The sequence below is a fragment of the Marmota monax genome, unplaced genomic scaffold (assembly GCF_021218885.2).
Source record: "Marmota monax isolate L192 unplaced genomic scaffold, Marmota_monax_Labrador192_F-V1.1 WCK01_AAM20220418_F8-fsc00092, whole genome shotgun sequence".
NCBI lineage: Eukaryota > Metazoa > Chordata > Mammalia > Rodentia > Sciuridae > Marmota > Marmota monax.
In genome coordinates this window covers 3,128,554-3,141,382 of record NW_026692583.1, presented here as the reverse complement: position 1 = coordinate 3,141,382, position 12,829 = coordinate 3,128,554, and the positions used below count along the sequence as shown (strand labels likewise).

Below are 12,829 nucleotides of genomic sequence, written 5' to 3'. Positions count from 1 at the left end.
AAAATAAATAAAGGTCCATTGACAACTAAAAATATTTTTAAAAAATGTATAAACTTCATTACCAAACTTCAAAAACTCCTCACTGACCTCTGGAAGAAAAATGACAACGGAATATAAATCACTGTAATATGTCTAGGGCTTGTGAAATTTATCCTTATTAACAAGTCATATTCCTAAATCAAGGAATGAAGTTTTAGATCCAAACAAATGGCTGTTACACAGTTTCTACAAAGCCAACATTTTCAATTGATTGCAACTACAACATAGTCTTGTGAACCTTACATACCTTATCCATTCTAACTGTGCCTTAGAGGAGTCAGGGTACCACAGTGTACAGTAGCACAGCTACAAAAGCGTTTAGGTCTACTTCAGATCTCTACAGCATACTAACTTTGGGACTTTGGGCAAGATATTAAATTCCTCTGTTTCTTCACTTATAAAATAGAAATAGTACTTACTTCATAGGCATTCTGGGAGGATGAATTAGAATAGATTGTATAATATATAAAATAAATTTACTGCTTAAACCATTTTAGAATTACAGTTCTGTAGCATTAGGTACAGTCATATTATTGTGCATCCATTAACAAGGATGTTTTGGACATACTCGAGACTGAGTGCATAGGAACTGCTCAGTGAATGGCTGCTAAAATAATGCAAATTAGTGCTATCATATTCCATCTTGGATCTGTGTAAATTATTTAATCCTAAACAGAAACCACATCATAGTTATTTCTGCTGAACTGCTCCTAGTTATAGCTTAACAACTGAAACTCTGGTTTCAATTGTTTAGCTATAAACTATATTTCTAACTTTCAAATTCTTCATTCAAGTGAGTAACATAAACATAAAAACATTAGAAGTCAACACATTGAGGGCTGGGGTTGTGGCTCAGTGGTAGAGTGCTCGCCTAGCACATGTGAGATGCTGGGTTTGATCCTTAGCACCATATAAAAATAAATAAATAAAATAAAGGTATTTTGTCCAACTACAACTTAAAAAAAAAAAAAAAAAAGAAGTCAACACATTGAGCTTACAAATGCCTATCACTGTTCTAAGAGTGTTACAGGTGTAGTCCTTCTACGAGGTGTATATATAGCAACATTCACATTTTACAGCTGAGTACAAAGAGATTAAGAAATTTAAAACAGTTACCCAGTTGATAAATGACAAGGCCAGGAACTGCATTCAAACAACTGAGTTCTAGAACCTGTGCTCTTAAACCATTCTGCCACTGCCTCTAGGCATATAATGCCACCCACAGGAGTGATTTTGAAAGGATGTCAGATGTTCGGGTTGATGGAACCTTTGAGTTTTTCAGAAGCTTTAATATCCATTATTTCATTGTCCTAGAGACAATGAAGAGCAATTTTTCCTACTTTACATATGAAAAACAAAAAAATTAAATAATTTGTTCAAGGTCAACAGAAAGATGGGAGAGATCTGGATCTTAGCTTGGCCACTTATTAGCTGTGTAATTTTCTAATTTCCCTCACTCAACTGTGAAACAGAAATACTAAAAACACCTCTTACAAGAAGCAAAGAAGTATATGTAAAGCACCTAGTATAGAGTTTTATGTAAAAAGTCTCAATAAATATTAATCCTCCTTTTTCTTATTCTGCATGTGATTCCTGGCAGAGTATTCTTTCCAAACATCATTGATGATTTTCTGGTGATTGCCATGTAATACCAAATCAGAAACCTCAGTAAAGTCCAGCTATCTTATATAGTTTTAGTATAATAAACTTCCTCCCTTTTGTCCATATGGCCTACCATTCTATCAAAGTTGAAAACAAAACTGGCCTACCAAGATTTGTTCTTTATAAAATTATGCATAATGTTCCCCAATACCTTCTGTTCTTTTAGGTAACTGCCAAATAATTTACTTTTCTAGTTTTCGATCAGACATTACTCAAAACATTAAGTTGACCTTACCATTTCCAAAGTTGTAATTTTTCCCCTTAAAAAAAAAAAAAGTAGTCTTTTATCTCTCATCAAATACTTCTATTCAGATGATTTCCCAAAAGTAAAGGTTAACAACTGGACACTGGTTTCTTTTCCTTCATATTTACACGCAAGAACATCTAATACTATACTAGATGTCAAATGTGAAATGTGGCCACAATTAGTATTTCTTGTCAACTGGGCAGGATTTTCTTAAGATAAAACTGCTAGGAAGCAGCATGGTCTCTTGTAAAGCAAAATTGCTGTATAATTAATTTTTCTCCCCCCCACAGAAAGCAAAGATACCATGAAGCACATGCTGCTATCCTCCAAGTATCATTTGAAACACTCTCATTCTAAAGCAATCTGGAAGTGGATGTTAAAACCCAAAGGAATTTTTCAATCGAGTGTTGCTTTCCTAGATCTAGTACTTCCCCTACAAGCCAAAAGGCATTTTAGGAGGTTACAATCAGAAACACCACAGAGAAAAATGGTACCATGGAAACAATTCATTTATGTTTGGCACAGTGAAGGTTCACTGCCAATTTTTAACAGTATGAATTCATTAACTTTCCAAAGCTAAAAATGAGCTTTGGACATGAGCAGCTTTTCAAAGTAGCTTTTGCTGAGGGTTAGTAGTTCACATAAAATTTCAAAAACCTTTAAGAGTTGGTTGAGTACAGGTAATGTTTAGGAATTCAAATGTGACCCATCATATGATTTTCTAAAAAAGCACCAAGCTAAGACAAGCTATTTGGCTTTATTCACTCAGTTTTTCTTGAGCTAATTTTATGAAAAGAGGATGAGGAATTATATTTTTGTTGCTTGAGTTTAGCTAACAATAAACAATATTATTTTTCCTTCTAATCTTATGAGTCTGACAGTGGATAAATGCAACAGCAGCTATTAAAGCACTGTTTAAAATTTAAAGTACACAGCAATGTAAGATATAACTGCATTGTTTTTTAACTTGTAAGCATCTGTTATGAGGTCATTTTATTGGGCTAGCCTCACTGGCCAAATACACATTATTTTTATTTTATTTGGTACTAGGGATTGAGCCCAGGGATGTTTAACCACTGAGCCACATCCCCAGCTATTTTTTACATTTTATTTAGAGATCTCGCTGACTTGCTTAGTGCCTTGCTTTTTGCTGAGGCTGGCTTTGAACTTGCGATTCTCCTACCTCATCCTCCAGAGCTGCTAGGATTACAGGTGTGTGCCACAGCAACCAACTCCAAATATACATTATTGACCATATTAACTCAGTGATATTTTCTTAACTCTTTATGGAAATACATTTATAAGCAAAAATGAACTTTTATATTGCCTGCTAGTTTCTACTACTCTTGTTTGTCTTTTATAATTTAATGCTTATAATAAATAATTTCAATATAAAAAAGTGAAAACTTGGAATATTTTCTCATAAAATCACTAAGATTTCTCCTATTTTATATAAAGAAATGTCTTAATATTACTGCAAATTATTTTTTCAGTTTTAAATAAGTTTTATAAAATAAGATTAACTACTATCAACATTTGAACTAAGAAAGTCAAAGACATTAATGGTTTAAAGAAAATCCAATATTCATACCCTTGTTCCATGAGATACCTCAACTTACCTCATCTCCTTTCAAAACTTCGGTGCCATCAAATTCACGGGTCTGATTTGTCTTTAATGATACTTCTCTTTCTAGGTTGGCTAACTTCTCCTTGGCTTCCTGCAGTTCCTCAGCTTTGGCTTCTTTTTTATGAGAAATGATGGATGCCTAATTGGGCATTTAATATGAACAAAAGACATATAATAAAATTTCCATTATCTTGTGAAATTACCTATCTTTTAGATCTTATCAAGCTAACTTTTTAGTTTGGCTTCTCCTGACCAGTTCCCTTTTCCTACTCCCCATCATCATCAATTATGTATTTAGCATAAGCATATAATATATACCAAATACCAACTGAAAAACATTTCAGAAGACAAAAGGCCTGACAGATGTCAACATCAAAGAAACAAAAATTTACTAATAAAAACATTAAAGTCTTCTCAACTGCAAATGAAAATACATTCTAGGTAAGTAAACAGAAGCTAACACTGTCAATTGTTTTCCCTTTCACTGGAAGAAAACAAGAATGCTTTATTTTCAGAATTATTACACAGGTCATCTTACCAAATTCAATATCCACACCTTCTTTTTAAAATGAGTTATACTCCACGTATGTATACCTTTATTTTATTTACTTATTTTTATGTGGTGCTGAGGATCGAACCCAGTGCCTCGCATGTGCTAGGCAAGCGCTCTACCACTGAGCCACAACCTCAGCCCCTCAATATCCAGACTTTTTAAAAGGAAGGTTAAAGCCATTTATTATATTTGGAGTATTCTAATAAATAAAATGCAGATTCAAAATCAAACATCTGACTCATCAGAATTATGTTTTGTTAACCTAATCCAAATGGCTGCTCTTAGCCATGAATGCAGCATTTTATTAGCTAGCAACTCTTGGGGGATTTTCCTTAATGAATCATGACCATACTAGTTTAAGAAAAACATCAGCCAAATTGTCTCCCCCCTCTAAAAAAAAAAAAAGAAAGAAAAAAAGAAATATTCTTTTATCACCTGATGTCATTTTTCAAACAGGAAATACAGTAGAATTTTTTAATGGATTTGCACTAGAGATTCTCCCTCTCCTGTCATATAGTTTTATATATAAAAATAAATAAATAAAATAAAGGTATTGTGTCCATCTACAACGAAAAATATATGTAAAAAAATCAAAGGAAAAACTATAGCGAACAAGCAGTAGCTTTTATAGAAAAACAAAATTAGTCAGAAGACAATAAAAGGACAGTCCTTGCAAACTAACTTTAAATCTAAAAAGTTTATTGTTTTTGACTCATTAAAGATTATAAATATTTCATTTAAACCACCTAATATAAGCTTTAATTTAAAAATGAAATTCCACATTTACAGATTAAACAAAAAAGACAAAAAGTGCTCTATCAGGGCTGCAGTTGTAGCTCAGTGATACAGTGATTGCCTCGCATGTATGAGGCACTAGGTTCAATTCTCAGCACCCTATATTAATTAATTAATTAATTAATTAATTAAAGGTCCATCAACAACTAAAAAAAAATATATTTATATATCCAATGTGGTGACAGAGCTTTTTCATTTTTAAAAGGCACTAAGGAAACAGCTTCATCAGGTATACTGCATTTCAAACTTGAACTGGTATCATTGTGGCTTCCCCACTAATTCTTACTTATAATCTGGAGATCAACAATGACCAAAGAACATTTACTCTTCCTTCTGACTTTAAGACTATAGATAACACATCCAGGGGATTTGATGAAGATGTTCACCAATAAGATCACAGATTTCAGTGAGAGGGTCCAAGTATGGTCTTACCTGTTGCCTATATAGTGAGAGTTTGCCTTCAATTGGCTCATTTCTCATCATCTTCTTTTCAATCAGCTGATTAATTTGTGTGTTTATTTCATTTATCTAAAACAGTATGAAAGTGAAAAATGTTAAAACTCTCCCTACAAAGAAAAAAACTCTCCCTGTTACTACACAAAGTGAAATCTGGCCAAAAGCTTTGAATTTTTAGCTCTTACCATCAGTGATTTGATGGGAGAAACAGTTTCATTAATGTTATGAGTGGATTGTTAGGATTACTTTTAGAAACATTTATATTTCATGATATATATTTGTACAATTTGATTATTTTTCATATCTAAACTATCATGAAGTATTTTACATGAAATATTTATTCATTATTATTAAAAAGATGCTTTCTAAAAATCTGAAGTTATCCCCTCACCTGGGTCATGACTTTCAACTCGTTATTAAATGATAAAGCTAATAGGAATTCATGAACTCAGCTGACAGCTGACATGTATGACATTTAAAACCCTTTATGCACTTAGATCTGTCATTCTTTGATAGCTATCTTCTATCCTAGCCATTAAACCTTTTCAAAACGTAATAAAACTGAATAAATCCTATAGAAGCATATAATTCTTCAACAAATAAAATCAAGACATGGGGCTGGGGTTGTGGCTTAGTGGTAGAGCACTTGCTTAACATGCATGAGGCACTGGGTTTGATCCCCAAAACCACATTAAAAAACAAAAACAAAAACATGGCTTTCAGTATATCTATCCTTTGAAGGGTTGGAATTCTGTTAATTGTATGACTTTAAATTTGATCCAAATCTGATCTGGACATCTAATTTCTCTAAGTGAATTAAAAGAGTAAAATGATCAGAATCACATATTTAATTGTAGTGGTTATTAAGCACATTCAAAGATTAACAAGTCAAAACCTTTTCATGTTAATTAATTTTTAAAAAATACATTAATACATTTGATTAATGTTTTATTTCTAGGAAATAAAAATGTAAAATGAAAACAGGTTTCAAGAAAGTTTGGTAATTCCAAGACTGGCAAAAAAGGATAATAAAAAATATCAGCTTTAGCGAGCTGAGAGTGCAGCTCTGTGATAGAGCACTTGCCTGATATGTACTAGACCTTGAGTTCAATTCTCAGCACTTAAAAGTAAAAAAATAAATAAATAAAAATAAATAAATAAATCAGCCAGGCATGGAAGTGCACACCTGTAATCCCAGTGGCTTGGGAGGCTGAGGCAGGAGGATTGCAAGTTCAAAGCCAGCCTAACAAAAGCAAGGCACTAAGCAAATCAGTGAGACCCTATCGCTAAATAAAATACAAAATTAGGGCTGGGAATGTGGCTCAGTGGTTGAGTGCCCCTGAGTTCAATCCCCAGAACCAAAAAGAAAAGAAAATCAGCTTTAAGTATAGAATTACCATAATATTATGCTTAGAAATAAAAATTAATGATATTCGGGCTGGGGATGTGGCTCAAGCAGTAGCAAACTCGCCTGGCAAAGATGTTGTGTCCGCCGAAAACTAAAAAATAAATATTAAAAAAAAATTAATGATATTCAAAGTACTCTAAAATTTGTCATGTAAATGATATATTATGAATACATAAGCCCATAAGTCAATTCATATGTATTAATTTACATATTGAAGTTATTTAGCTTCCTTATCAGTTGACTGGGTTTTTATAACATCATGGAGATTAAGGAACATAACATTCTATAATTCCTCATAAAGGACAACTCCTCAAAAGAGCTGTCAACTCTTAGCATGGTTGACTTCAGTCCTAACTGGGACACTAAAGAAAGCAGTTCATTTAATTTTTACAGACCTGGGGATGAGATAAAATTGGAGCTATAAAAAGATGATTGTCACTTACTTTAGATTCAAGTTCAAGAAGATCAGAATGGTCCATAGCTGGCTCTGAAACCACTTTTTGTAAAAAATGCAATTCCTTTTTCTTGCTCTCTATTTCTTTAGGAAATTTTTCAGTTACCATATATGAGTTAAATTTTATCTCCTCCTCTAGTCTCTTCATTAAACCTTTCAAAAACAAAATAAGTGAATAATCAGCCTGAAAGAGTAGGTATAGTGATAGTCTGTACACTTTTAAATGTAAGACCTGGACAGTATGGCATATCTATTGAAAGCATTCTGTATATCTAGTATGGTGCATTAAAAGATTGGTCACCGGGCTGCAGTTGGAGCTCAGGGGTACAGCACTTGCCTGGCACATGTGAGGCACTGGGTCTGATCTTCAGTACCACATAAAAACAAATAAATAAAAAATAAAGTGGGGCTGGGTTTGTGGCTCAGTGGTAGAGCACTTGACTGGGTTCGACTCTCAGCACCACATATAAATAAATGAATAAAATAAAGGTCCATCAACACCTAAAAAATACATGTTTAAAAAAATAAAGGTATAAAAAATTATTTTAAAAAAAAGATGAGTCACTGAAATATTTTGATGCTAATTAAAATGATTATGAAAGCAGCAATCTGAATGGAAGAACAAATAATTATAATTATAAAAGTGTGATATTAGGATCTTTCAAACTTTATAAACTAATTTTTTAATATCCCTCAATATGCAAAAATGACATTTGCAGAACTAGACATATTGTTGGATCATATTTTGCCTTCTAAGTTTTTAAGAAATCCATGAACCAAGGTTGGAAATGTAGCTCAGTGGTAAAGGACTTGCATACCATATGGGAAGCCCAGGGTTCAATTCCCAACACCACAAAACAGAAAAAGAAATCCACGGACTAACATGTAAATGAAATCTAACCCAGGTGCTCTTTTATACAAGCAGTTATAAATGCTTTTTTTCTTTTGTAATACTTCTGATGCAGTTTATATTTCTATTCTAATTCATCACAAGCAGTAATTAATATATTATAATTTATCAGTTTCAAACCAATGAAGACATTGCTATAGGTATAAAATCTGGAAAAGAAAAATAAATTATCTACATTCATTAATATTTTAGGTTTGGTAGCTTTTATATTTTAATGTATTAGTTTACAGTTAAGCGTCAACTTAAATTGTATTTTTAAGAGTTAATACTTTTCTTACTTTGGTCAGATGTATGACTATATTGATTTTCAGTGAATAATGATTTTGTTATATAAATTTCCAGCCTAGAAAGCTTTATAAAGTTTATTTCGTATCTTTATTATACATTTACAAAATCTGGCTCGACTTTTTTTTTTTTTTTTTACTATTTTGCTTTTTAGTTGTAGTTGGACAAATATCTTTATTTTATTTATTTATTTATTTTTTATATGATGCTGAGGATCAAACCCAGGGCCTTGCACAAGCTAGGCGAGAATCACTCTACCACTGAGTCACAACCCCAATCCCTGGCTTGACTTTTTAAAATGCTGGGTTTCCTGTTTAAGTAATCTATATATGTAAATTGCATAATAAATATGGCCCAAAACCTTCAAATATTTTAAGTTCTGTTGTACCAATAAAACATATAAAAATGCACTAATGGCAAATTTACAAGTTTTCTATTCATGCCTTCAACCTTCCCCCTTTTTCAGGATTGAAGAAAGGGAGAGAAAGAAAAGTGTTTAATGAATCACACTATAATAAAAATCAGGTAATCATTCCTAGGTGGTTTCCAATTAAATCTACATTCCAGTTCCTCTGGCTGTCTGGGTGTTAGATGACTAGCTCCTCCATCTTCAGGTTCTTAAATATACCTCACATAACTAGAGATGCATAAATCAAAGCCTAAAATGTTTTTTTTAAATATTTACTTTTTAGTTATAGGTGGACACAATATCTTTATTTTATTTTTATGTGGTGCTGAGGATAGAATCCGGTGCCTCACGCATGGTAGGCTAGCGCTCTACCTCTGAGCCACAACCCCAGCCTGCTAAAATGTTTTTAAAACATAAAATTCTTCAATTATATTTTTTTCTAAAAATGGTTGCCTGGTGATGGGGAGGACAGAAGACATTACAAAGAGGCAAAAGGGGGTAATAGATAATTATTTTCATTAAGAGTTGATATCTTCATCAATGTATACCTATATCAAAACTTACCAAGTATACACTTTATGTGCAGTTTGTTATATTAATTTTACCTCAATAAAGCTGTTAAAATACTAACGCAGAGTTAACATCAAACTTTAAGTTTTTGAGCTGAGGCTGTAGCTCAGTGGCAGAGTGCTTGCCTAGCATGTGTGAGACACTAGGTTTGATCCTCAGCAACACACAAAAATAAATAAATAAAATAAAGGTAAAAAAATAACAAACACTTTTTTAAAATTTAAATTCTTTTATAGAGCTGAAAGTAGTCAAATGTTTCTATGCAAAATTTTTAAATCATTATCTTTAAATATCCTGGAGAAAAGAAATATAAAGTCACCAAGATCACAGCAAACTTTTAGATTAAAAACGCTCTGAAAGCTTCTCACTGATCCTGTGTAATTTACTGAATGGTTTCTCTTATGTAATAAATTTCATGAGTGTATAGTATGTACAGTTATATTAACTTCAGTGAATGCTTTATAATATGGCTGTTATGCTACAAAATCACAAATTACATTGTCATACTAAAACTACTTTTTATGTTAATTAAGTAAATAGAAATAAACTCTGCAAACCATTTTTTTGTTGTTATTACAAAAATTAGACACTAAATACCAAAATTAGACAAACATCTGATTAATTTATTCTTTCCCTAGGCTACTGAACAAAACTCTTATCCATTTTCCAGAAAGATGTAAACAAAGCAGGAACTCCCACCCACAAAATACATATATCACATACATAATGCATTTCTATCTATATTTTCAGCCATTTTTTTCTCACTTGGCCTCCTAACAATGGGAAAGATAATTTTTCTTTGTATCCACAAATTTAATAAATATTCTATTAAGTATTTGGGAGTTGAGAGTTGAGACGTAATTTTGAATGGAAAGAAAAATTATCAATAGGTATTATCAATAATAGGTACTATTTGTAAAACTTATTGGTATTAATTTTAAAACAGCTGTACTTTAATGGATTTCTTTTGAAGATTCATCTTAATTTTTTATAATAAAGATGTAAAGTAACCTTACATCAAAATCAAAGAACATATACTAAACAGATATAAGTTGTCCTATAGAAAAAAATTTTACTTTTGTGTTGAAAATTAACATTCTCCTAAAAGCAGAAGAAACTTAGGGGCTGGGGTTACAGCTCAGTGGTAACCAAAAGGCTTGCCTTGCAGTGTGAAGCAATGGGTTCGAGAACCACATAAAAGAATAAATAAATAAAATAAAGTTATAAAAAAATAGAAACTTAGTAAATAAAGAATCAAGTGATACCAACAATTAAGTGCATGCTTACTTTCAGTTATTGCTTGAATTAGAATTTATGACTGCACTGAGTGAGATTATGTGGAAAGTCAAAAGTTGACATATATTAACTATTCATCATATAAGAAATATTGCCCTACTTTCTTAAATTTCAATTACGCATGTCTTTTTTCCTTGATTTTTAGGTGTCTCAACTGTAAGATACCATGAAATAGATTACAAATACCATGTTAAAAGTAAGATATACGGGCTGGGGATATAGTTCAGTTAATAGAGTGCTTGCCTCACATGCATTAGGTCTTGGGTTCAATCCCCAGCACCAAAAAAAAAAGTTAAGATGTATACCAACCACAAAAACAACTAAAATAAGAAAAAAACTGGTGTCTAGAATTAGGGAAACACAATATTATTGAAATATAATTTACATGCCATAGAATTCACCCATTTAGTATATGATTTAATGGCTTTCAGTATAGCACAATCGTGCAACTATAAGCACCATCAATTTTAGAACATTATTATCAATTCCAAGAGAAGTCTCCAAACGCTACAGCAGTTATTTCCTCTCTCTCCAGTTCCCCCCAATCACGCAGCTGTGCTCTGAGCTCTAGACAGCCACTAATTTGATTTCTGTCTTTATGAATTTGCTTATTTTGGACACTTCATATAAATGGGTTCACACAATATGTATGTGACTGATATCTTTTACTTAGCCATGTTTTTGAGGTTCATACATGCCATAAGCTTCATGGATATATCAATGTTTCATTCTTTTTTTGTGGAAGAATAATACTCCATTGTGTAGATATGCCACATTTTGTTCATTCATTATCTTAGGGACATAAGGGTTGTTTCTTTCTCTTTTTTTTTTTTTTTTTTTTGGCTATTATGAATAATGTTGCTATGAACATTTGTGTTGAAGTTTTTGTGTGGACATGTGTTTTCAATTCTCGTGGGTATATACCTAAGAATGGAAATGCTGGTTCATATGGTAACTTTTATGTTTAACATTTTGAGGAACTGCTAAGCTGTTTCCCAAAGCAGCTGCATCATTTTGCACTCCCACAAAGCAATACATGAGAGTCCCAATTTTTCCACATTCTTGTCAACACTTGTAATTTTATATGCCTTTTTATTACAGACACTTTACGTATTGCATCTGTAATATTTTATAGATTACTATAAAAAGAGGAATTAACCCTCTATCAGCTAGATATTTATGTTGTAATATCTCTCAAATACAAATGATAGCTTTGTACTACTCTTCCAATGTGTGCGGCCTCCCTCCTAATGAGCTAAAAACTTTCAATATACCTAGGATGGGTTTGGTGGTATGATCTGGGGTATCAGAACAACGTATCATTTGTGTAGACCTATGAAACAGAGCCAGGAATGCCCACATCATTAGTACTGCTATTCTACAAACCAAAACATGAAAAACACTCAGTTTTAAGGGCTTAGTATCTTTTTTTTTTATAGCCCTGGTTCTAAAGCAACCATTCCCATTTTTCCATTCATCTTTTTCATAACATCCATTCCAAGTACTTATATAAGTGTACACTGGAGGGCTTTTCTTGCCAGTCATTATCATTTTATTTGCCCTAACTGAAAAACTGGTCAATTTTTATTTTTTTTTTTTTTTTTGAGGGGTGGGTATGAATTTTTTTTTTTTACAAAGATGAAACCTTATAGTTGGAAAATGATGCTCCAAAATACTGAGCTATCACTTGATAATAATTAATTCCCATTAATCTACTACTTTCAGGAATATTTTTTAAATAATATTTTATAATGACAGATATTATATAATATTCCACTTACTTTCAGGCTTTGCATCTGCTGCAGCATGGCGCATACTTTTCAGCTGGTTTTGTACTCTTTGCAATCTCTGCACTGCATGAAATAGCTTTAAAATACAATTAGATTTATGACTTGCTTAATGTATTAAAAACTTATCACTCACATAGGCAAACAATAGGAAATACACATAATTCTTTCTTTTTTAAAATGGATTTTAGTTGTAGATGGACACAACATCTTTATTTTATTTATTTATTCTTATGTGGTACTGAGGATTCAACTCAGTGCCTCATGCATGCTAAGCGAGTACTCCACCACTGAGCCTCAGCCCCAGCCTCTACATATACTTCTTATAATA

General features: G+C 32.2%; 1 protein-coding gene across 3 annotated transcripts in view; it reads right to left on the bottom strand.

Annotated features, from left to right (window-relative positions):
• Nucleotides 1-12,829, bottom strand: part of Ift81 (intraflagellar transport 81) — a 67,100-nt gene that overhangs the window by 42,428 nt on the left and 11,843 nt on the right. For all 3 annotated transcript variants that reach the window (XM_046446274.2, XM_046446275.2, XM_058579868.1), the window contains exons 8-11: nucleotides 12,493-12,577; nucleotides 7,231-7,394; nucleotides 5,356-5,451; nucleotides 3,568-3,714 (exon numbers count right to left, since the gene is read on the bottom strand). In XM_046446274.2, coding sequence (XP_046302230.1) covers nucleotides 3,568-3,714; nucleotides 5,356-5,451; nucleotides 7,231-7,394; nucleotides 12,493-12,577 — 492 coding nt within the window. The remainder of the gene's footprint in view (nucleotides 1-3,567; nucleotides 3,715-5,355; nucleotides 5,452-7,230; nucleotides 7,395-12,492; nucleotides 12,578-12,829) is intronic.